The sequence below is a fragment of the Leptidea sinapis genome, chromosome 5, assembly GCF_905404315.1.
Source record: "Leptidea sinapis chromosome 5, ilLepSina1.1, whole genome shotgun sequence".
In the NCBI taxonomy this organism is placed as follows: Eukaryota; Metazoa; Arthropoda; class Insecta; order Lepidoptera; family Pieridae; genus Leptidea; species Leptidea sinapis.
Window position 1 is genome coordinate 9822224 of NC_066269.1, and position 26558 is coordinate 9848781.

General features: G+C 33.4%; 2 protein-coding genes across 2 annotated transcripts in view; one reads left to right on the plus strand and one right to left on the minus strand.

The window, feature by feature from the left end:
• LOC126964424 (homeobox protein PKNOX2-like) overlaps positions 1-16322 on the plus strand; it is a 57566-nt gene extending 41244 nt beyond the window's left edge. The window contains exons 5-12 of the mRNA XM_050807525.1: positions 991-1067; positions 2165-2252; positions 4245-4319; positions 6240-6379; positions 6795-6930; positions 8453-8533; positions 9398-9511; positions 11170-16322. Of these exons, the coding sequence (XP_050663482.1) occupies positions 991-1067; positions 2165-2252; positions 4245-4319; positions 6240-6379; positions 6795-6930; positions 8453-8533; positions 9398-9510 (710 nt within the window). The 3' untranslated portion in view covers position 9511; positions 11170-16322. The remainder of the gene's footprint in view (positions 1-990; positions 1068-2164; positions 2253-4244; positions 4320-6239; positions 6380-6794; positions 6931-8452; positions 8534-9397; positions 9512-11169) is intronic.
• A 705-nt stretch (positions 16323-17027) lies between these two features.
• Positions 17028-26558, minus strand: part of LOC126980181 (scavenger receptor class B member 1) — a 169494-nt gene continuing 159963 nt past the window's right edge. The window contains exons 10-13 of the mRNA XM_050829787.1: positions 26246-26380; positions 24769-24887; positions 23120-23251; positions 17028-22627 (exon numbers count right to left, since the gene is read on the minus strand). Coding sequence (XP_050685744.1) covers positions 22106-22627; positions 23120-23251; positions 24769-24887; positions 26246-26380 — 908 coding nt within the window. The 3' untranslated portion in view covers positions 17028-22105. The remainder of the gene's footprint in view (positions 22628-23119; positions 23252-24768; positions 24888-26245; positions 26381-26558) is intronic.

Below are 26558 nucleotides of genomic sequence, written 5' to 3' on the forward strand. Positions count from 1 at the left end.
GGTTTGTGCGAAGGTGGAATTCGGCGGCAGGAATCAGGTGAAACAACTCTTCGGAACTCTCCCCGTGATAAATGATAATTCTTAAATTAGCAATTTTGAGAAAATTATGCCTTTTAAATAACATTTTACTACTAGGAATAAAAAAGCTCAATTTAGTTATAACACTAGAATAACCATGCGTGCAATATGCCCGGCTGATGTTGGTGATTAACAGAATGTTAAAAATAAGGCAAAATGGGTTCATCACTGACTAAAAGATTCGAATTATAATGGAATCTCATAGATTAAGGATTCACTTATCGTTTTGCATGATTGGCCTAACAGGGATGCCAGGGTGCCTTAATGGAAAATATTTAATATACGAAATGTGTTTAAGACGTTGCCAATGTAGTATAGGAAATATATTTTAGTATTAGCAATTTATATAATAGTCCTCCAATGAAATAGCTGCATGTTATTGCTATGGTGTAAGCTTAGATAGTTTATACATCTATATATGTATTTATACATCTATATATCTCTTGCTTTTATTCAACCGATAGAAACAGGCCAGGCTTAATACTTTAAAACCCTTCACTCAACTTTTCGACGTATTCACAACTGACACAGTCTATCTAGACGTATAAATCTGAGATTAGCTCAAAAAATAGTGAATAAATAAATAGTAATTAAAAAACGAATGTTATTTAATTACACATTATTAAACTAAATTATATATTAGAATAGAATATTACTAATAAAAATTACAATATTTTCATTGGTTGTACTGAGTACCTTGATTATTACAATTTTGTTTTATTACGCCAAGGAATAACTTGTTGCGTGCGTATATATACATACACTTTTTATTCCACAGCTACAGAAATCTCTCACTAAAATGCCAACAGCTATGATTTTGCTATAGGGAGCTAAGAAACACTTACTTATTTCGAGATTGTCTGGTTACACCCTCTATCTACAGTTGTTAACAGAAAAATGTAATTTTTTCAGGGGGCGTGGAAAGCAATAATAATCTATCTGGGACTATGGACGACCACTCAAGTACATCGAATTCGCCACAATATCAGGTATGTAGTTAATACAACGTGTTAAAAAATACTCCGTAAAAATCTAATTAATTATCAAAGCCAAAAATGTTGTCAACCCTAGTAAGATGTCATGTCAGGGAACCAGGTTATTAAACAGCAAGGCCTACGTACCTATTTTACCTAATAATTGTCTACTTTAATAGTTTTTCTATTTTTCATTCATAAATGTTTGCTACCTCAATACAAAGATGTCGTTCAAGTCAAGTTGGAAAATAGGGTTTTCACATCAGTGAAAATAATATAATTTATTTGGGGTATTAACATACCCCAAAAGTGTTACTTAGATAATGTGAACGGACTCGTTATAATATAATAAAGCCGAAAAGAGGTTAAATGGGGCCCATTTAAACTCTTTTCGGCTTTACGGATCGTTTTGTAACAACCTGTATAGTATGAACATATTATCTTCATTCATTGGTAGAATTTCTTTTCGCTTTTTTTGAAGGTACCCATGTCGCATCGTCCCGGAAACACCCCACAGTGAAATGAAACATAGAAAAAATGCGATCTATGAAGACGGAGTCATCAATATTTATTAGATTAAAAAGGCTAAAATACCAGTTGTAAAGCCATTTGAAAAAAAATCCATCGTTATTTTCGTTTATTTTCCGATGCCAGAAACGAATTGTAGGTCTTTCCCCCCCTTTCCCATCTATCCTCAACATTTAAAAGTTTAAGTTTTTAGGGGACGTAGTTTAGTTAGGTTATAAATTATAATACCATTTTACTCGGGAACGGTCCAATACCTCATGAGTGTGTATTAAGTGTGTGAGAGCACCTCAATGCCCCAAACCCCTTCCCCTCCCACCTCCTACTCACCCTCGTGGTAAGGGATACTGAGTTGTTCAAATAAAAATCACCTTATTCATGTAGGTCACGGAAATGACACTAATAATCAATGTAAAAAAAAACTTTCTTATTGAAGCTACTTCGTAAAGGGTTGAACTAATGAGAAGAAGCAGCAAGAAACTCATTGCCACTCTTTTCAATCAAGATTTACATTTAACACATTGTTTTACAAAATCTATTGTAACCTATAGTGCTAGTATTACATACCATGGATATAACTTTTACAGTCACCTCCATCAGTTTCGTTGCCAGCGCCAGTATATCCGGTATACCCGCCGCATACCGAACTGCCATTCCCTGCGCATAGAGACCCACGTAAGTACACCACTAAACTACACTACGTTCGTATAAACAAATGCTAGAAAGACCAAATACTTTTTTTTTTTTTAAGTTTAGAATACTCCAGGTTTGCCACCTTTTTGTGGAAGAAGAAGTTCTTTTTTACTACAATATTTAGTTCTGTAAATGGAAAATAATTTTGAAGTGATAACTTCTTATGGAAGGGTAAACCGATTCGTAACGTAACGCGTAACGGCGCCAGTCTGTCTGGCTTTCCTTTCTCTCACGCAAACGGGAGCGGACACATACACAAAATTCTAATGTACATATTCAAGAATTGTAACTAAGAATAAAATATATTTTTTTATCAATAAAAGATTTTATTAATAAATAACTTCTCCTTACATATCATTACCTAAGCTTTTCTCAAGTTAAACTATTTGAATATTAAATAGTTCAACTTAAATTAGTTTAAGTTATCACTTTTGTCGGGCTTCCCGAGACGCACACGCATATTAGCAGTATGCTAGGCTTGTGTCAAAAATTTGATATATGTTAACAGAGCATAAAACCATATACTACCGTCATAGACGAACTCTGTGTGAAAGTGAGATTACTATCCTTATATAAAAATCTTCGTGTGAGAAACAGACGGAATAGATGAAGACCATGAAACCGTTTTGAAACAATTTAGTGTCCATTAGTCTCCTGTCAAATTGGACCGCATTTTTAGTGTTTTTATCGTTATTGTTCTGATGGATGTGTTGTGCCCAGTATTAGATTGTGTTGTTACATATAGCAAGAATCATTTCACAGGTTTACCTGTACTGATTTTTCATTACTACTTTCGTGGTGTTTATTTTCGTATAACATATGCACAAAAATACTAAATAATACATTTTATATACGCAGTAAACACTCTATTTTATTAAGATTATAATCGTTTAAGAAAATATGTAAACCAAATCACTAATACACACTTCACTAACACATCTGTAAAACTAGCACACAATATGAACATTGTCATGAACACAAGTCTCGCTGTAATGAGGAGAGTGACTGTCTATTACCTACGCTAGTATACTAAGTTTATGAAAAAAAGTCTATTAGTGTGTAAATATTATATTTTAAAGTACACCTTCATGACAGACAGTATAAAATATTATAGAGTACGGCTGGCAAACCTAACACAATTTTTACTTCATATACCAGTAATGGAAATCAGCATGAACGAAGTCGGGGTGAAGGATTAATTTAATTTGAATAAGTCGTCATTGATATCCTCGAACAACGGGTTGTATTGGTTGCGGTCAAGCAATAATCGAGTTACAGATGGACACACAAATATACAGATAAAAGTGTTGAAAATTTAGAATCAGCTTCAGCCCCAAGACCAATTTCGACAAATTGTTGGAATAACTATTTCACTGATTTTAACCAATTTCTGTTGTTCTGTTTAGATTGGGTTTTTAAAGAAAAAAATTCAGTTTTATACATTGTTAAGGACAGTTCACGCCTTAACTAACAAATTTACTTCGCCAAAATAGTTTTCTGAAAAACCACTTAATGGTTTAATATTTCTCTGTTATATCCTTTGTAAAGGAACCATATTTTATTTTCCAAGGGAACAATTGTAATTAGTTTAGATCGTAATAATTTAAATGTTTATAATTAATCTTTTGTTTCTCTTTTTGTGTCCTATAAATAAATACAAAAAGATTTTTCCATAGTATTTTCTCTGATTAACGCGAGTGTTACACATTATAATGATATATTTTCATAGGATTACAACGCGTGTTATTGAAATGTTATTTTTTCTTGAGGTTTTTACATAAATGTAGCATTTTTATTATTATTTTATTTAACCCGACTTTACAGAGCAGTCCCTCTGAAAACGTGCAAAATTATAATGTAAAAATACAGTTTCAATTACACGCGCTATTATCCTTTGAAGAGTATTTTATTTAAAAGAATTTCCCATACAGTCACAGCTAAGAAACTAATCTATTATGATTTGTTTCATTTCAGCATCGCTCGTGGTGCAAGGTTCGACACCGATAAGCCAGATCGGAGCCGGCCTTTTGTCCAATGATTCGTTCACTGGTAACACATTGACATGTTTTAATTAATTTAAGTTTAAGTTGAAGTTGCCCGTATAATGGTTCGTTCATTTATCACAGTTTTTTGGAATAAAAAGTGTTTGTTGAAGAATAATTTAGTTCCTGAGGTCCGCCGACCGTACGTATTTTTGTTGAAGAATAATTTAGTTTCTGTGGTTCCCCGACCGTACGTGTTTTTATTGAAGAATAATTTAGTTCCTGAGGTCCCCCGAGAGTACGTGGTTTTTGTTGAAATTGAATAATGTAGTTTCTGAGGTTCCCCGACCGTACGTGTTTTTGTTGAAGAATAATTTAGTTCCTGAGGTCCCCCGAGAGTACATGGTTTTGTTGAAGAATAATTTAGTTTCTGCGGTCCCCCGACCGTACGTGTTTTTGTTGAAGAATAATTTAGTTCCTGAGGTCCCCCGAGAGTACGTGGTTTTGTTGAAATTGAATAATGTAGTTTCTGAGGTTACCCGACCGTACGTGTTTTTGTTGAAGAATAATTTAGTTCCTGAGGTCCCCCGAGAGTACATGGTTTTGTTGAAGAATAATTTAGTTTCTGCGGTCCTCCGACCGTACGTGTTTTTGTTGAAGAATAATTTAGTTCCTGAGGTCCCCCGAGAGTACATGGTTTTGTTGAAGAATAATTTAGTTTCTGCGGTCCCCCGACCGTACGTGTTTTTGTTGAAGAATAATTTAGTTTCTGCGGTCCTCCGACCGTACGTGTTTTTGTTGAAGAATAATTTAGTTCCTGAGGTCCCCCGAGAGTACATGGTTTTGTTGAAGAATAATTTAGTTTCTGCGGTCCCCCGACCGTACGTGTTTTTGTTGAAGAATAATTTAGTTTCTGCGGTCCTCCGACCGTACGTGTTTTTGTTGAAGAATAATTTAGTTCCTGAGGTCCCCCGAGAGTACATGGTTTTGTTGAAGAATAATTTAGTTTCTGCGGTCCCCCGACCGTACGTGTTTTTGTTGAAGAATAATTTAGTTTCTGCGGTCCTCCGACCGTACGTGTTTTTGTTGAAGAATAATTTAGTTCCTGAGGTCCCCCGAGAGTACATGGTTTTGTTGAAGAATAATTTAGTTTCTGCGGTCCCCCGACCGTACGTGTTTTTGTTGAAGAATAATTTAGTTTCTGAGGTCCCCCGACCGTACGTGTTTTTGTTGAAGAATAATTTATTTTCTGAGGTCCCCCAATTGTACGTATTTTTGTTGAAGAGTAATTTAGTTTCTGAGAACCACCGACCACACGTGTTTTTTTGAAGAATAATTTGGGTTCTGCAATCCCCGGACCGTACGTGTTTTTACTGTAGCTAATGAATAATTTCATAAGATTTTAAGTCTTAAAATCTTATGTCTCAAGGTGACGAGCGCAATTGTAGTGCCGCTCAGATTTTTTGGGTTTTACTGTTTACAGGAATCCTGATTGGCACTGCATTGTAATGGGCAGGGCGTATCAATTACCATCAGCTGAACGTCCTGCTCGACTCGTCCCTTATTGTCATTTAAATATGTATTCAGTTAGCATTATCACGGGAGACTGGTAGTCCTTTATAACGGCGCGGTCGTTTCGATATGTTTTCACTGAGCATTATCTCGACAGACTGTAGTAGTCGTTTCGATATGTTTTCACTGAGCATTATCTCGGGAGACTGGTAGTCGTTTATAACGGCGCGGTCGTTTCGATATGTTTTCACTGAGCATTATCTCGAGAGACTGTAGTAGTCGTTTCGATATGTTTTCACCGAGCATTATCTCGAGAGACTGTAGTAGTCGTTTATAACGGCGCGGTCGTTTCGATATTTTTTCACTAAGCATTATCATGGGAGACTATAAACAGGATTTTGTTACAATGTGAGATGAAATCCTTAGTCTTAGAAGTAAACAATAAATTTAATGATATCTATCGACTCATTTCCAGGTGCCAACTCCAATAACTCGTGTTCTTCGGTATCCGGCTCCCCACCACCGGAAGAAGATGGAGAAGAAGGGGGCAAAAGAGGAGTGCTACCACGACACGCTACTCAGGTCATGCGAGCCTGGCTATTCCAACATTTGGTGGTGAGTTAAAGTTTAGTGAAAAACAATTGAACAAGTGTCAAGAAATTTATTGTGTCCCTTTTAAATCAATGTTGACAGCTTAGATAATTTATACGTATAGAAAGAGACTTTTTCTTTTAGATAACTGACATCTACATCTTACACTCGCGATTTGTAATGCTGCGTGCATTGCTCAAAATAGAGGTTAACAGTCAACCTCAACATAATATAATTATAATAAAGAGATAAATCTACCCAGAGCTTTATGTTCTATATTCGTTCACTTTACAAACCATAACCATTTACGTATATTTTAAAAATAAGCCACAGTAACACAATTTTGGCCAAAAGTAAGTGAAAAACTACAACTCTAATAATTATCTGCGGGTGAAACAGTGGCAGTTTATATTATCAAGATTTTCATTGTTATCGACAGCACCCTTACCCAACGGAAGAGGAGAAACGCACATTGGCGGCGCAGACAAGGCTCACCTTGTTACAGGTGAATAACTGGTTCATCAACGCTCGTCGACGTATCTTGCAGCCGATGCTCGACTGCTCGGATAAACCTGGTGAGTTTTAATGACTTGATATTACCAGCGTGGTCTGGTTAACTCTATCTATACTGACTTCCAAATGGCTTTTGATTTGCTCATCACAAGTTTCTTTTATATCTGGTGTTCCTCAGGGTTCCGATTTCGGGCCGTTGATATAAATAACTTATCTCTAGGCTAAGTAGTTTCCTTACTTTACACAGATGAAATAAAAAATGTATGTGCGTGTAATCTTTACGCGCGATTGAAGTTAAACTTAATAATAATTGACTTACGAATAATTACCAGGTACATAAATTCATTATAATTATGACCGTGTTACCAACTAAGCACTCACGTATTGCTGAAGAACTAGGTTGGGTTTTTTTTTTGCTATTTTTTTGTTCTCGGCAACCTTTTTTTCACCTCATCTTTTGAGCAAAGTTGGCATTTCATACTCTACCTAGAATATTTTATTTTATAATTATATTATTTTAACATGTGAGACTTTATTTATTTTACAAAGAATGATATTGATATCATTCATTAGAAAATAAACACTTACTTTTTACAGGTTAAGTCATTATCAGGTTCTCGATTTTCTATTTTATTCTTATTTATTGATGTAAGAGTAAAATATTCCGGAATTTCATTTAACTGATTATTATTTTCATTTAATATTCTATTTATAATTAATTTACTACTTGCGCGACTCAAAATGTTCACTCAAATAATTGAAAATAAGCAATTGGGGGTTAGATTATTAATTACCACATATCAATATGACGTTGTTATTGGATATTAACGAATATGGCTGTATGGGCTCGATCCCTTTGCCTGTCCTAATAATGGACGACGTAACCAAAAACCGAATGGTACAGAAACGTCACGCCATCTTGCCGTAGCCCGTAACGGACTTCCGGTTCCCATGAATTGTCGTCCAGTTACCTCTTAGTCGCGCCTAAAGTAGTTTTACTTCCAAAATTAGTGAATTAATACTTTATAATAATTTTTAAAAAGCTGAAGTTTTTGATATTCTACTTGATTGGTGTGTAGCTATTAATTCACACGTGTTCTAAATTGTAATTGTTATAATTTATGTTATAATACGCGTTATTTTATTTCACGTCTGTCGTTACAATTAATACTAAAACACTAGTCGCTGGACTATAAGTCACCTATAATGCGACATATATCCTTTTTCTGTACCTTTGAATACGTGTGCGATAACTTAATTAGTTAATTAGGTTTCTGAATATAACTGTTTATACAAGTAAAATTTGTAACCAAAATTTTTGGACGAGCGCTCTTACTAACTGAGCCAACCGTCCGAATGACGCAGACATCTCTCAAGTGAAGCTCTATTTACAGGATCTTTACAGTTGATAACGTGCTCAACCTCAATAATTGCATATTAGGAAATTGAATTGAGTTGTCGCTCTTTCAAATCTAAACAATTTGTTATTTAAAAGTGATATATCTCACTTCTAGGATAGGTTCGAGTCCCGCATCGTTCATAAATTTTAATTTGTACAATTGATCCTACGACTTATTTTTTCAGGTGGTAAGAAAGTAAAAAACGGCTCGTCTATAAGCAAGAGGTATTGGCCCGACGCGTTAACAAACCCCCAGTATACTTCCGGTGAGTGTCCTCTAGATAGAGCCCCTTGCTTGACAAGCTACGTCTTACACTAGCGACACTGTAAGTGTGCGTGCATTGCTCAAAATAGAGGTTAACTGTCAACCTCAATTTTTTTTGACGTTTTCACAGCTGTCTAGCAGACTATCTAGACGTATAAATTATCCAAGGTGAAGTCATATACGGTGATGTTCTTTGTGAAGGTAAGAAATGTGTGAATAAAGTAAATGAACATTATTTGCTATTTGGTTGTGTACTTGTGACAGGCTTCGTCATGATCGCTTAAATGCCACTGCTAGTAGCGCTGGTGTGGGGCGGGTCGTTCCCTTCCCAAAAAATGGCCTATCGAGGCGATGGCTGGTCCATGCGCTCGTGAACGGGCGCTACTTGTAATGGCAGGATTATCCTCTTACCAGAACCTCTGCTTCATGTTTTTAATTTTATTTTATTTTTAACAATCGCTAATGAAATACGTCCAATAGTGACTTTATTTATCTACGGTGTATGTGGATTGATGCATCTATTGTACTCAATAACTCTCATTTTTATATATTTGTTTGAACTGCGAATATATTATAGGTATTTCTAATTAAAAAACATGTTCTTGCCTTACCTCTCTATATAGAAATATGGTATAAGTATTATTCCGATCGGTTCAGTAGTATTCGCAGTATAACCGAAGCAAAGTTACTTATATGATTTATTTACATAGACTTAGAAATTATACAATTATGAGAATAAAGTACTAAATATGCAATAATTCACTAGCTATTGTTGTCTTAAAATAAATATTTCGCCTTACTTTTCGAGAGTACGTACGATTATTCGAAGTACCCGTAGAAGTAACAAATACAATTTATCAACCAGGTCTACTTTCGTCATCGGACGATGAGGAGCAGGAAGGTGAACAGTCTGGTGATGAGAACGAACAGAATACGGAGACGAGTGAACACTTCCCGCCAATACAGAGCATGCATTGAGGTCTGTACTATACCACTGTCATTTACAGCGGCTAATGAGATCTGTCTAAATAAATAACTGTTTCTTTTTTATTTATTATGTATGTGTTTGCTGATAACGCACAACTGATTGTGATAGGAATATCGCTGGCTGATAGCTTGTATTATAAGAACTATAGTAACTAGTTTAGTGAAATAAAAATTATGACAGTACACTGCCAGTACATACACAAGATCCTCCTATCCACTCATAAAAATATTAGCCAATTTAAAAAGAATAGTGATGTACACAGTGTCAATACTCGATACAAACATAAACTCGCAATTCCATCTACTAGGCTCCGTAAAATTGCTAAATCTTTTAAAGTGGATTGTGTTATATTTTATAATAAACTCCCAAATGAAATTAAAATATTACCTATTAAAAAATTTAAATGTGTCGTAAAAAATAAATTAACATCTAAGGCCTATTATAATGTGAAAGATTATTTGAATGATAAAGATAGTTGAAATTAATGTTCTAAATTTTGTTAATGAATATTGTTATACTCATTTGAATGCTATTGTAACTTTTGTACTTCATCATGACTTGCACTAAATAACTTATAAAGTTTTACAGTGAATAAAGAGTTTTTGACTTTGACTTTGACTATAGTAACTTGTTTCAGGGATTCAAAACATATTCACCGATATCTTTGAATATTGAAAAGAATATATATTCATTAGGTCATGACTTAGGTCATTAACCAAGTAGTTCAAGAAGGGGGCAATGTGAATCTTAGTATAGTAACCTAATGTAATATGCTATAGTCAGGACTAGTTTTGTGCCAAACCTAGTTCTCTCATCAGGGTTAATGTGATGGGTTGCATTAGCGCACTGCTTCATAAAAACCGTTACTGCTGCGCATTAAAATAATATGCAATATGCGCGTTGGATTCGTAATCAACTCTTGAAAAATGTCAAACCAGCATATAACAAAAGCAAAAGTTATAAATTATTAAAAATTACAAGGAAGTATTTAGTGTCTCATTTGAAATAATATCAACCATTAAAAAAAGCTAGATTTATACAGTAAAAAGTACTTTTCAAGAATTGTGTAAATCATAATCTTGCTCAACATTATTGTTTTGTATGGGTCTACTACCTATATCAAGAACGGACAAATTTAGAATATTCTATTTAAAAAAAGTTGACTTTTAACACTAATATTAACACACACGCAATATAGGTCGCAGGACTTTAAAGTCACAACCAAGCCCGTTTGTATCCACATCTTTTATGTACAATGTGTACAGACAACACAACAAAAAAAAGATGACACTTTAATTTTCTTATCAGCGCCCAGCATCATAGACACAATACAGTAATAGTAATATATAATAGTACTCTTACTTGACGCATGCACACATACACACGATACATGGCCGCTAAGCAATATTGGGGAGACAAAACTGTTGAGTGCCACGCTGTACGCCGCCGAGACTGGTCGCTGTCCGAGTCAAATATTTTTGTATGTACCGACCCTATCTCTGACGTAGTTACCGCTGAGTTACGCTATTGTTCTATTACTTGTATTTTGGGTATTATCTATATAAGGCGCGTAGGTTAAAGTTAGCCCCGCGCTAAAGCGGTAACCCCGAAGTGTTTTTTTTTTTTATTTCAAGTTTTAATTTTTTCAGATATGGCAAGCAGCAAAGCAATGAAATGAAACAAGACACTGTGTATACCATAGATTTTAAGTCAAGTAACATGTATACGTACTTTATACCTCACTATTTTAGATCATTACGCAATACATGGACATTTTGTTGTTCCAAATATTTGTGGGTAGACAGAAATGTCGTTCTACCTTCATTTTTGTGCAATACCTTTGGTGTCGTCAACTTTATCATCGATTTTGTAATTTAAGTTTGCAATTTGTTTTTGATTGTTGGAAAACCTTTTACAACTCTTAATAATGTCCCCTTTTTAATTGCATTTTACAATTACATGATTTGTGATGAACAATAAAGTGTCCATTTATATATTTACATTTTTAATGTTTTAAAAACAGTCATAATATTGTAGATATTATATTTGATGGCAACATTGGCAATACTACTACTATTATCACCTTAAAAGTGGTCTTAAATTTTTATCTACCATAACCCAATAATAAACACCAGCGTTTCCCATTTTCCGGGTCACGACCATCAAAATAAAATATTAGGTAGCGACATTCCCGCCTTGTTTTTAAAAAAAGACCTTAGGATTTTTTTATATGAAAATAAGGGGCGAGACGAGCAGGACGTTCAGCTGATGGTATTGATACGCTCTGCCCATTACAATGCAGCGTCGCTCAAGATTATTGGAAATCCCAAAAATTCTGAGCGGCATTACAACTGCGCTCGTCTCCTTGACACATAAGATTTTAAGTCTCGTTTGCCCAGTAATTTCACTAGCTACGACGCCCTTCAGACCGAAACACAGTAATGCTCACACATTACTGTTTAGTGGCAGAAAAAGGCGCCGTTATGGTACCCATAATTTATCCCGCATCCTGTGCAAAGGAGCCTCCCACTGGATAAATCTGTCGTCATTTTCTGCGAACTTGAATGCTTTTGTAGAAAATAAGCAGGAGTCCTACTAGTTTGCACTAAAATTTAGTGGCTAAAGCGATACCAAATTATAATTTATTATACCTTATGGATGATTATTATTTTACCTAATGGAACCAGCTTGGGTTTAAAAGTATAAAGTGGGTCTAGAAGTGGCAGTGTGAAAATTACTGGACCACAGAACTTACAAGAACAGTCTTTGGGAGACACTTGTTATACACTCATATATAATTGTATTCCACAATTTATAAAATTCTTAACTTTACATCGTAGACACGCTTTCGGAACATGTTCCATAGTGACAAAATAAAAGTTCTTATTATAAAAAGGGTTTTATCACATAACAGCGATACAATTCTAAAATTTGATTAATGTAATTTGACTCATATTTGTTTAATTTGTATGGTTAATACCGTTTTATGAAACTTATTTAACAAGAAAGTATGCACATTTATAAGGATGCGACAAAGGCGATGTAAATACTACGTAATAAGAGGCGGGATTGCCTAAGTAAAAATTGAAATTTAGTTGTTAGTATGAAACGTGCAGTGAGGCGATTGGCGACGAAGTAATTATACTTTATTCTACCGAGTAAGTTTGAAAGCGAAGAAATGCTTAAAAAGTAGAGGAATACTGCTATCTCCGTTTTTTTATAAGATTATAGCCGTCAATCTATCAATGACTGCACGTTTCATACAATCGAGTGAATCGCTTTTTTCTTAGAGAGTTTCGCTAGGCTGGGATGCGACTGCTCAAATTAATAAAGCTCCTTAGTTGAGGCGATTTAGTGGCTAAATTTATTTATAAAAAATAAATCTTAGTAATCATGCTTTTTACCTTAACGTTACCTGCACGGTAGGAATTGCCAGTGTTGCCATACCATCGCTTTATTTGATACATTGTCGTGCTTTTTATAATGTGTTGTCAATTTTTGATCCGGTTGTGAGTAATGTTTAGTTCTCTTTAAACATGCGCCGACTGAAATAATAATAGAACTAAGGATATTTTTTACAACAGACCTAGACAATACCGTCCATAGACAAATCGTATTTATTTGTACAAAATGTTTATATATACTCATTGATTTATTTAACGCAGCCATATTAGATTTAGTGATGACGTCACGGTCTTAGATTTGGGTTGACATTGGTATAACGTGATAGTGTCATTATTGTTAACTGTTGCCATATTTGACATAATGTCTTTCAAACGTAAATTAAACCGATTAAAAACTTTTAAATAAAGTTACGTATTCAAGATAAGATATATTCTTATATAAATTATTAATTATTCTTAGTTGTTTTTCTGTAAATAAACTTAATACAAAACTAAGGAAAAAAAAACAGTCGCAATGATTTTTAACGTGATAGTTAAATAATTAAACGAACTCTGTGACGTTCAAAATGGCGACCCACATCTGCGATCAGCTGACGACAACGATTAAGTTATACGAGAATGTATACCCGTAATCAAAGTGTATACGCGCGAGAAAGTTCTAATTAGATTTAAATTTATTGACATGACAGTATTCGATAGGTAATAAGTGTCACGTTTTAATATAGGGCGTTTTAAAATAGGTACAGTATTCTGTGTGTTGTCTGTGGTCTTGAGTGGCTGAATGGTCATGTGGTCAAAAAGTGATAAAAAAATCTAATATGTAATTCTTTATTCCGTTACTATATTGGAAGACTAAACGTTTTGAATATAGAACTGTTTGAATTTATTTTTATTTTTGAATAACGAGTACCACCGTTGTATATTTTATAATATCGTACACGTCTTAAAATATGTATCAAAATGCGTAAGACTATAGAGATATGGGCCTTATTGCTATTTAAATAGCGGTGTCATGAAAAAACGTTGTTTTAGCGCTCATAAGGTTCTTTATACGCTCTGATGGCAATGGCCTTAAGCTATTCATCCATACTCAAAACCACAGACAACTATAAATAAATATCGATTTGTTATATCCTCGTATACGTTTTCGCTATTAAATTAAAACGCTTAGATCTTCCATTACTTCAAATTGAACTGTAATATTAGTGTAAGAGAAGATATTTTTGTTAATTAATATTTATACGGCATAATTTTATAGTTTTTACAATGTTTGGTTGGTATTCGTGATAAGTTATGCTGTGAAAAGACACGCTTTAGTTATATAGGGTGTAGTCGACTTAATGAATTTTGCTGAAAGATTTTGCTGTGGCTATTATTAAAAGAAAAAAAAAGAAGAAAAAGAAAAGGCGTGGTTTTTTAATGCTGGTCGATATCAATGTGATAGTGAATGATATTAAAAACATTTATATCCAGATAATTAAAAAATATATTATCGCTGATAAAGGTAAACAAATTGAAAAAAAAATTATGTATGAAATTATTTTTTGACTAACAAAAATGAAATCATGTGGCAGTTAAAATTATACATTAATTCATATTTTGGTTTATTTTTATGTTTTCTCAGCATATTTATTTTTAATATCATTGACTATTGTACACAGTGTAGTAGAAGAATATGAATAACAAGCAATATTTGTATGAGAGATGATTTTAAACAATTTAAATGTACATAAAATGTGTACACGCTGTATAAAGCAAAAGGTGAATGACCGCAACGGGTGGAATTGAAGTGTTTTTTTAAACAGTAATGTCAATGAAGAGTATTATTTAGCTTCATAATAAAATCGGTGAATAAATACCAAATAACATTGATACAAACTTTTACTACAGAATGTGATTTTATTGTTGCCATTGCTTTAGTGACAGTTTCAAAATTGTGTTGCCATATTAAATGAATGTATTTTAAACTAGGTTATGTCATAGTTATACAACGGAACGGATATACGTAAAGAATGTGAAATAAATTTTTATATATTTAAATTTGACTTCTAGTTAGGTGTATAATTGTATTTTAACTATTTTAATCGTGTCTTATTATTGACACAAAAGTCCGTTTAGTATACTATAGGTGTAGCTTCTTTAGACATTTTGATAGATTGTTAATGTATTATAAATCGCATAAAGTTTTACTAGTCAATACGCTATGTACTTTTGTACGGAAACGACGCGCTGTTGTTGGATTTGTCAAATTAGCACTTATTAAGAGGGATATACGGTGCGATGTTGCTTGAGCGAGCGATTAGGTCAATGACCGTTGTCGGCGTTTGGGAAGTTTTGTATTGGATAAGTATGTATTGTATGATTGTTGTCTTTTTTATAATACGATGAAAACTTATTTTAAATATAAGTAATCATAAAAAGGTAAATTTAATTTATCGAGGATTTAATATAATTTGAAGATTCATTTTATTGATATACACCGGTGTTTAAGACTAACGAAAAAATTGGTTGTCTGTGAAGTCGGTTTATAGACGATAACCTCACGTGATAACGTCATAAGAAAACACCTTTTTATACATTTTTAAGAGTCATGATAATGTTTAGTTCAAAGTTGTAACATAACATACCGACCGATGCTACTTTTTTTTAAATAATAAAAGAATTAGTTGCGTCGGAAGCCGAACGCTTAGGTCGATTGTGCCTCTCTATAACTTGTTCGCTTATTTCATTCACAATTTTAGGCGCCCGGTCTGCATTTTATATTGTATGTGAGTATTAATGTCAATAATTATAGGTAGGATTTTTGAAATGTTTCATGTAAGTCTGTTATTTTACCCTGCGAAAACACTATTCTAATTAATTAAAAAAAAATGTGTGTGTACCAGAATACACAGATAAGAACTCAAACTTCTCTGCGACATATAATTTTTGTGCTATTTAACTTCACAGAATTTGGGTAAGTAAAGCTTAAGAAACAAAAACGTATTAAATTAAATGTATTTTACTATATGACATGCATACAAATAAGTCTTTTTATTTTATCACTTTTAAACTCATATATCTCTACGTCACTATACAGAACCTGATAAAAAACAACATGGCGCGTAACCGAAAGTCGTGACGACATTGCTATAAAATTTCTCTCATACGGCGAGAAGAATCACTTCAAAAAAATGTATTTGATATTTTAAAACACTAGACAATACAAAACATACACAATACTTTAATCCTTGTCTGTGGTTTATCTATAGGGTTGTATAGTTTAACAATAATGTGCGATAGACGTAGACGAATGTGATACAAGATCTTATTATTAATGATAGCCGTGCAAAATTGACAAATGTAGCGACAGTTTCCTCTTGTACAGATTGCTGAAAATATAATCGTTTTCGCATGCCTCTGGTTGTTTCATTTTATCCCAAACTTGTTCTAATAAAAAATATTGTTTTTGTTTTGAAGTAAAACTTCTTTAGGCGCGACTTGAGGGTAACCGGTTGCGGTAGAAAATTAATTGAAACAATTTTGTATCTACTAAATTTTATTTAAAAAAAATTGTTTCAATTTTTTTTTAATTCTTATTTTATGAGTGAACAATATTATATTAAGATGTGAAATTGGTAGTAATTATTTTCAGATAGAACAGAAAGTGAAATAATTATCAGTTTAATGTAATGCCCTGGAACATTTTACTCTTTCATCATAATGAATGAATGAATAATGAATAATATAATTAATCAATATAACATTAAATTATAATTTTTTATAAAATATTCATTCTACGTAGAGAAAATTCCAACGCTGCTCAAAAGATGTAGTTATATCGTCAGCGTTTAAGATCTGTATATATATTATTATACATATAAGATGTGTGTGTATATGTACATGTTATATATATTATTAAATTTTACTTCAACCGCCATAAAGAAGGTATGCAAACACTTTTTTTTAACTAAATGCATATGAATGTTATAGTTAAGGTGAAGCTTTATTCATGGCTAAAATGTTGATTTTTTTGGTCTGTCTGTTCCGTCTAACAATAACATTTTACTTAAAAGAATATGTGCCATGATAAAAAGATAGTAGAATCGAAGAATAAAACAATATTTATGTTCTTATAAATTTTATTATAAACAAGGATTTGGATACAAAAGTATAGAATTAACATTATTTACAATAAAATAGACCTTACACCATCGTAGTAGAGTACAAAATGGAATGTTAACTGGTGTCTGGTACCATTTCAATACTTAAGTCTTCGGTTTTAAAGCTATATCGTGAGCTTTTTTTACAAGCCCCAGAGCTCTTGGCACACAAGTTCGACTATTAATTACTTTCAGATGTAAAAATCAAATATGGTTCGTAGGTGCGAGTGAGTGCGCACTATAGGCAATACTACTCAGTTTTACAAGTGTGTCACGAGCTACGGGGGCTAGTATACGTTTTCAAAAACAGTTCTAAAAACAAATTATCATAGAATCATACAACAAGCATACACACAAACAAAGCAGACATTTGAGCAATTTGAATTCGATATTTTAATATATTATTATATTATAAATGTATAATTAAGGGGAGAAGAGGTGCTTAGGTTTCTGACAATCTCTCGTAATTATCAGATCAGTATTAAAACATGTCGAAACAACATATTGTAAAGATTTAAAAAACAAATATTCATTTGATAACTCAGTTGATAAGCAAAAGTTCAGGTCTTCAAAACCATTAAGCAGTTAAAAAAACAATTTTGATCTATTATGCTAAAGATGTCATAATCTGCAATAATTTTTTGAGTACCAATACTCTTTCACATCCCTGAAAGCTGTGGCAATATTCTTATATACGAAAAAAAAATTGACGTATCTATAGCTTGTCAAATATAAGTTGGCATGAGACATAAACAAAGTAATGAAGATTTTAATAATACACTACTTAGTTAATATAAAGCTTATACCGTAATATGGAATACGCATGTATTTTTATATTCACTTTTTACATCATGATAACACAATAAAAATATATATACCCTTTGCCAATTTCATATATTGTTTTAAATTAAAATCTGTACATCATGCATCTAGCCAATTTCTAAGTGTAACACTCAGAATACAATCTCTGTATTCTGAGGTGTAATTTTATACTGATCAATCAATTTTACAACTATTGAAACGTCAGTGAAAGCAATAATAAATGCCATTGTATTGCCATGTATCAACTTTCAAAAACATAACATATGAGAAGTACCTACCCGTTAAAATAATTTTTCCTAATGTTTCCACCACTAAAATAAAAATACAGAAATACAAATAAAACTATTTTTCTCTCATGTACTACCAGAACGCCAACTTATACTTGACGCGGTGTATTGACAGTTCCGCGTATTGGAAAAAGGATGGAATTATGTCACACTGACAACTGACACGTGACGTCAGCACGCACTCGTTACATTGCGAACGCTACTTCTGACTGGTGATTTTTGAAGTGCCTGGACTGACGTCACCAATTGGCGGCCTATCCCCGTTATAACGCGCGGGGTTATACATATATATAATTTAAAGGTTATTGTTAAAATCTACTAATAAACCTTTGATGGTATTTAAAGTATACTTGGACTTTGCCCAATTAAATTATCATATACTATTAAAACAATTTCATGTACTTTTATGATTGAAGTAATTTACTGTTATGATTACGATTATGTTTATAACACTGGGGGTTTTGTTGGTGAAAAACGTATCTGGGAAAAGAAAACTCTGTCTGTCCTATCTTTTTCTTTCCATGAAGCTTCATGGATAAAGGTCAACTTTATGTCGCAAGCATACCCATTTACCCCTTACATAATTACATCGAGTGGACCTGAAACTATCAGGTATCATATATACATAAAGTAGAGATTAGTGGACAGCATTTTGGCTGGAAACCTGTTAAATGACCTGCCGGTGGCCTTTTTGGGGCCGGAAAATGCCCAGTAAACAGAGTATTTGCAAATTATTAAATTTTTCTTTAAGTGCATCAATATTTAAAAAAAATACAATTTTTATTCGGCGTATAGTTTCCGAAATATTCAGTTGTTGAGCTAGACGCTGCGCTAGAGGCGTATGACGTCACAACACTACACTCAATTACGTTGAGAGCGCGCCGTGACTAAAAAAAACTACCTCGCCTTAAAACTAGCATATTTCTAGGCATAAAGGTCATTATTTCAATTGATTTGTCGGTCATTATACTAGCTATTACTCTTATGCAGTTCCAGGTTTGCAAAAGTTTTATCTTGTAACACTTTATCCTTATAGATACCCTAGTTTACGAAGTAATCGCCTTGATAATAATGCAGTCTAGATATCATATGGTTACCGGATAATTACAGTGTACAAATGATTCGAGGATTGCGGTCCTCGGACAACTAGATAACAGATTATAATTGTAAGGTAATTTGGGCCTGATGCTGTCTTAAAATAATCCTAGGTATAATTAAAAGGGTAACTATAAAATAATTTGTATGATTTACACCCAAAAGCGGATAATTTGCAACCCATTTCAGAATATAGTTCTATGAAACTATCACAGTCAATAATTATAAAAATATGATGATTCGGCTGTATTTGGGTTATAAATTAAACCTTTTGACTGCACAAAACGTTTTATAAAATGTTATTCTTACTGGTAACATTCTGACAATGGCAATTTTGTTATCATATTGCATTGGAGATACAAGAGTACATAATATGCTTATTTAAAATACTGAAAAATTATGACGCTTAATAATATAACATTTCTTATATTTATTTGATAATTATATTTTCTTAAAAAATATTGAACATAGTAAATAAAATCTAGTAATCTATTGCGCGGAATGCATTATATCAGAAGTTATTATAGGGTGCATTAAATCTAAAATATTGACCAGCACAAATGAAATAATCTCGATTACATTAGATATTCATAAAAGAAGGAATAAGTTTAGCATGAAATGCGATTAGTTAGGTATTAAATTTGATTTTCCTGAATCAGGTAGAATTATTATAATAAAATTTTATTCATTTGCTATTTAAGCTTAAATTAATTGATGTAGAGGTAAATTTATCAATAAAGTATTTGAAATCTTCGATGATTTTGGTGATCTTTCTAAATTAGCCGCGTCGTAGGTAGGTATTATAAATTAATATATTGCGTCATTCATTAGGACGTATAACAAATTAATAATCTATTTAAGTACAAAGCTAATATTGTCTCCCCTAACCGTTTGTATAAACAGGATATCCTTCACCACACCCAACACTCACATAATTCTGCAATTAATACATTTATTTTATTGGAGTCACAAAAAGTTAAAAAACTTCTATTAAAGATACAGAAGAAAATACTTGGGTGAAGAGAATAAACATATTATCAGATTGTGGTTTTTAAAAATAATAAGATTTTAGAAAGAAGCAATTGTATCGTTGTAATAGTCATTATTCATTAAAAATTACGACTAGCATAACGTTTGATTTCTCTTTAAAAATGAAACCCAATTTTTTATGTTGGCAACATATAATTTAAATATAGAATTGAGCAATTTTATAAAGCTGTACAGTTAAAACAATAATAACTGCATTAGGTCTATTTCAATATCTATGAAATACTTAAAGTTGGTTAATCTCTTGTTTAATCGTTTTATTATTTTTGAAAATTACGTTGCACAGTTCCTGATTTTCTTAACACTTTCCATAAGTGTTAATCCCTTTCAAATTTGGCACTTATGAAGTTTAATACTCTCAAGTTTCGAGTTTATTTTTAATTGACTTATAAAATCAAAAAGCTGGACATCACGGCACACTAAATCTCTTATCAAAGTCAAGCACCTTATATTAAGGATGCTTACACCCTAAGATCATTGATACGTCTAGATAGACAGCTGTGAAAACGTCGAAAAAAAATTGTAGCATCTATTTTGAGCAATGCACGCACACTACTACAAAGTATCATACAAATCGCGAGTGTAAGACATATCTTGCACGCACAATAAAGATTAAACCTGGTCTATTTCTATCGGTTGTCTAACAGCAAGCGACACTATCTAGACGTATTATCTTAGCTTACACCATAGCAATAACATGCAGCTATTTCATTGGAGGACTATTATATAAATTGCTAATACTAAAATATATTTCCTATACTACATTGGCAACGTCTTTAACACATTTCGTATATTAAATATTTTCCATTAAGGCACCCTGGCATCCCTGTTAGGCCAATCACACAAAACGATAAGTGAATCCTTAATCTATGAGATTCCATTGTAATTAGAATCTTTCAGTCAGTGATGAACCCATTTTGTCTTATTATGGTTTCGAGACAAGCTAACTAATTAATAACTGTCTTATTAATAAACGCAGTGAAAAGTTACTCCATGATTAAAATTACTTTTTCCCTGTCATGTAAGTCTTTAGTGACAAAGGTTATAAAAAGACAAAAAGCCTTACAAATAAACTTGCTATCAAGTTATACCTAAGATTATATAAATGCTGACTATATCGCTGACAACTATCAATACAATAATTCGGAAGCTGTCCGAATGTCAGTCAGCCTTGCAAATAAACGCGGGAACCGAACGTCAGAATAAACCATTCGTAAGTAAAATGTCTATTTGTAAACATTTTGTATATTCTTGGTTTATTATCAGTTATAACTTTATACCAAGTTTATTTGTAAAGCCGAAAATGTTTTAAATTTGGAATAACTTTAATTCACGTTAATTAATAATACAGGAAACATTTATGATCTTTAAAACCAATCTGGCACCATCCAAATTCTATGAGCTATCTAGAGAGTTAACTCTGCTGAGATATGCCACTAACCAATTCGACACGTGTTTCGCCGTTGCACGAGGCATCTTCAGGAAATGTTGTCTTTAAGTCTCGTGCCAGAATTCGACGTGTCAAAAACACGTCTCGAATAGGTTAAAGACTAATCTTTTAATTGTTAATTATACTTCTATTCCTATTCAATTTTTAGGAATATATATTGACATACTTTCACAAATAATTATATAATTTTTTTAATTAATCATGCAATGAAATTGCTGATTTAGTAGAATAAAATGAATGCATATATTATCCTATTTCTATTTAGTTTTATAGGGGGCATTGCTTGACAATCACCAAATTTCAATTATGACAGTCTCAAAACCATAGACAACATCAGCTTACAAATAGGTTTCAGGCAACTTAAAAAAACTGTACTGACTATGTTCAGACAAAATGAACGTATTATCCGAATTTATCAAAGACTCGCGTTCCGTTTCACTGAAATTGCTCTTAACGAAATCTCTGTTCAGAATATCTTTCAATTCGTCTAGGCTTCGGCTGATATTTTGTGAATTGTCTATAAAATTTAACTCCTGAAGTTTGTCGTGACTGCTAGAGTTTGACGTTGACGATGACGTTTTCGACAAGGGGTGATATGACGCTTCTCTTGGGTTCAGTAACTTATGTGAACCAGCAATTATAAGTGTAGATCCACGTCTTATTGTCTCCCTTCCAAGTTCAACAATTTCTATAGAATTGTTGCCAATTACAAAGTTTTTGTACGCCTTTATGAAGATGTATGTAATTATCAGGATTCCGACAATGATCAGGGAGTAGGAGATTACTGGCGCCAGGATTGGACCGACGAGTGTTGCCAGGAACATGTACCGCCATATTGGTGTTGTCAGGTCGTCTATGCCCTGAAAGAAAAAAATGTCAATCAATATATTTGTAAATTAAATCACTACATATTATGAAATCAAATCCTCTGCCGCATCTGCCTGTCTGTCTGTTCGCGATAAACTCAAAAACAACTGCACCCATTTTCACGCTGTTTTAACTGAGAATTTCCTCGAGAACCACGCTATCCCAATGGATATTATTTAAGGTTTTAGTATATATTTGTAAAAAAATTGTATCATCATCGGCCGGAAGACGTCCACTGCTGGACAAAGGCCTCCCCCAAAGATTTCCACGACGATCGGTCCTGCGCTGCCTTCATCCAACGTATTCCGCCGATCTTGACCAGACCATCGGCCCATCTTGTGGGGCGTATACCAACACGGCGTCTTCCGTTACGTGATCGCTATTCGAGGACTTGAAATATGAGTTGCAAGAGGATTATGGTAGCTGAAAAATGATACATAATAATATTATATTTAGTTTGAAACATCATTGATATGAAAAATTACCTCTTCCAGCCACATAATCGGAAACACCATATCAGGAAACTTGTGTATATTATTGATTCTGATGTTTGCAGCACGATCCACTTTCAGGTTTAACTGGACTCTAATCTTCCCCTCCAACGGGACACCCAGTTTCTGTAAATATTATTTCTATAAATTATTTCGCAAATTTCTGATCTTCTTTCATATCTAATTCTTGATGAAATTCTTGATTCATACGTAATTCTTTGCACAGGATACCGGCTAAACTATGGGTACCATAACGGCGCCTTTTTCTGCCGTCAAACAGTAATGTGTAAACATTATTGTGTTTCGGTCTGAAGGGCGCCGTAGCTAGTGAAATTACTGGGTAAATGAGACTTAACATCTTATGTTTCAAGGTAACGATTGCAATTGTAGTGCCGCTCAGAATTTTCGGGTTATTCAAGAATCCTGGGCGGAACTGCATTGTTATGGGCAGGGCGTATCAATTAAAATCAGCTGAACGTCCTGCTCGTCTTGTCCCTTATTATCATAAAAAAAAACTAACGTTTGCCACTATTAAGCAACAACAGTCAAAAGGTTATAAAAGCAAAAATTTCTTTTGCTCGCGATTTCGTCCACATTTATGTACCAGTGTATCCATAATAGTTAGTATTCTCTCATTATAGTTCAAATTCAAATATTTTCAAAATAAGATTTAAAATCACTTATTGAACGTCAAAAACTACCACCCATTCAAAATAGACTGCCTCAGACATAAGAAAAACGGGCGGAAGAAACTCAGTGGGCTTTTTTTTATAAAAATATGGATTCAATGTAATATCGTACAATAAACATTTATAATTACAGAGCCTGAGGGTGTTCGCTTCATTCCCAATCTGTGGTATCATCAAGAAAATCGTTTACGCTATAGTAACTATCCCACACAAGCGTTTTTTTAACAATCCTTTTAAATTTCGTAACACATTTGTTTTGTACATTTTCTAGGATTATATTGTAGAAGCATATACATCGCCCAATAAAAGACTTACTAACTCGACTTAACCGAGTAGTAGGCATAACAAGTTTATGTTTTTTCCTCGTGTTAACATTATGATTGTCACAGTTTCTAGCAAATTTTTCAATGTGCTTATGAACATAATATAGAATATTATCAAGAATATATTGAGAAGCAACAGTCGAAATGTTTATTTCCTTAAATTTTTCTATTAATGATTCTTAAGGACCTAGGTTATAAATAGCGCGAATAGCTCTCTTCTGCAGCACAAATATGGTATATCGGCCGCACTACCCTGCACTTTACTGCACTGTATCATACATCTCTCATCGTTCACCCAGCGTTTGTATCTAATATATAAAATTCTCGTGTGATGGTGTTAAACTTTGAACTCCTCCGAAACGGCTTGACCGATTCTCATGAAATTTTGAGTGCATGGTAGGTCTGAGAATCGGACAACATCTATTTTTCATCCCCCTAAATGTTAAGGGTGGTCCACGCGACGTTTTTTTTAATTTTGTTTGATTATGAGTCAGCATTAAAAATAACAACAACTTCAAATTTTCACCCATCTACGATCAACAGTTACTTTTGTATCGCGATTTTAATATCGGCAATACAACGTTTGCTGGGTCAGCTAGTATTATTATATAATAATAAATTCGTCACTCACCGGTTGAATCATAAAATAACTTTCATGTTTCTCTCGGTCAGGCTTTAGACCTTCAACGTGATTCATCAATGTTGGATCCGCGTCATGGAAGTGAGGATATGACAGGTATACTGGGGCATCTGAAATGTTATAAGCGAATATTATGTCTGTGATCAATTTTAGTGACAAGAAAAAGTGTACATAGGTCTTAGGTTGGCATACATCATATTAGCTGTTATAGTTAAAGCTTAAGTCCAATTTAACGTTAACAGCAACACTGACTATAAACAAAAACTACGGAATGTGTTGCACCATCGTATTCCTTGGTATAGTTAAAGTTGATATATCAAGTAGACTTTGAGGGAGTTCAGATATATAACAACCTGCCCTCAGAAATAAGAAATGCTAAAACATTAACTTCTTTTAAAGCGAGCCTTCAAAGGCACATACTCAATAATTATGAAATGTTTCAATAACATATGTAGGTTGTTTTATGTCTTAACTGTTTGCCTAACATTGAATTGCATTCTGTACCCACCATAAACATTGATGTTAAGTACCTACTTTAATTTGTAAAATATTAATTTCTCATGTAAGTGACAATAGGTCTTAATGAGAATAAAGTTATTAAAACCTAAACCTAAGTAAATATCGAATATTTATTTGAAACTTCTGACAGGTCGCTTTTTAGCTATTTAACATTAACAATAGCCTAAACCGGTCAACGTCACCTAAAAATTGTCAAATGGTGCAACAAGATTTTGTAACGAGGCGTTACTCGAACGGTTAGCTCAGTTGGTCAGAGCACCGGCACGGAACGCCGGAGTTCGTGGGTTCGAGCCCCGCATCGTTCATAAAATTTTGTTTGTGTATTAATCCTAGAAGTGAGGGTGATGAAAGTGATAAACTTTAAAAACATAACATATTGTTTAGATTTACAAGAGCGACATCTCAAGTCAATTTCCTAATATGCAAATATTGGGGTTGAGCAGGTTATCAACTGTAAAGTAGATCCTGTACATGAAGCCACAACCTGAGAGTTGAACAAAGCAAACAAGATTTTGTAATGAGGCGTTACTCAAACGGTTAGCTCAGTTGGTTAATTAGTTAGTTGGTGAAACCCAGCTTTATAATTTCAGACTTACCCATTCTGATCCATCCATCGACTTAGTCAGGTCAATAAATAAATACTGCTGTTACAATTAAAAATAAACAAAATATAACATTTGAATTTAGAATCTGTCATTTTTATATGATTGTTCATTGAGTCTTCTTATTTTGGCGCCAATACATTGTAAAATATTTTCCGAAATTAAAATGGAGTGGGGTGATAAAGAGAACCGAATCGCTAATGCAATCGCATTACACAAAGTAGGTATGGAGCCAAATGTAATTTTTAAAACTCTCTATACGCCTTGTTTTAGTATTTATGGCAAGACTAGGTATATGGGACATCCTTTATAATCTATTCTAGTATAGTAAGTAAACAAAAACGCACTGTATTGACACGGGCTGATGTTCTGGAGACCTCTCAGGGGACACTTTTCGTTCTCGCAGTAACATCTGTTCTCTGGGTTGATGTCCGCAGCTTCAAATGTTGACTCTGGCGGGGTGTAGAGACCAGCCAATATACCTGTTATGAAAAACAAATATTTTTTTTATAACAGTAAGGGACAAGACGAGCAGGACGTTCAGCTGATGGTAATTGATACGCCCTGTCCATTTACAATGGAGTGCCGCGCATGATTCTTGAAAAATCCAAAAATTCTGAGCGACACCACAATTGCGCTCGTCTCCTTGAGACATAAAAT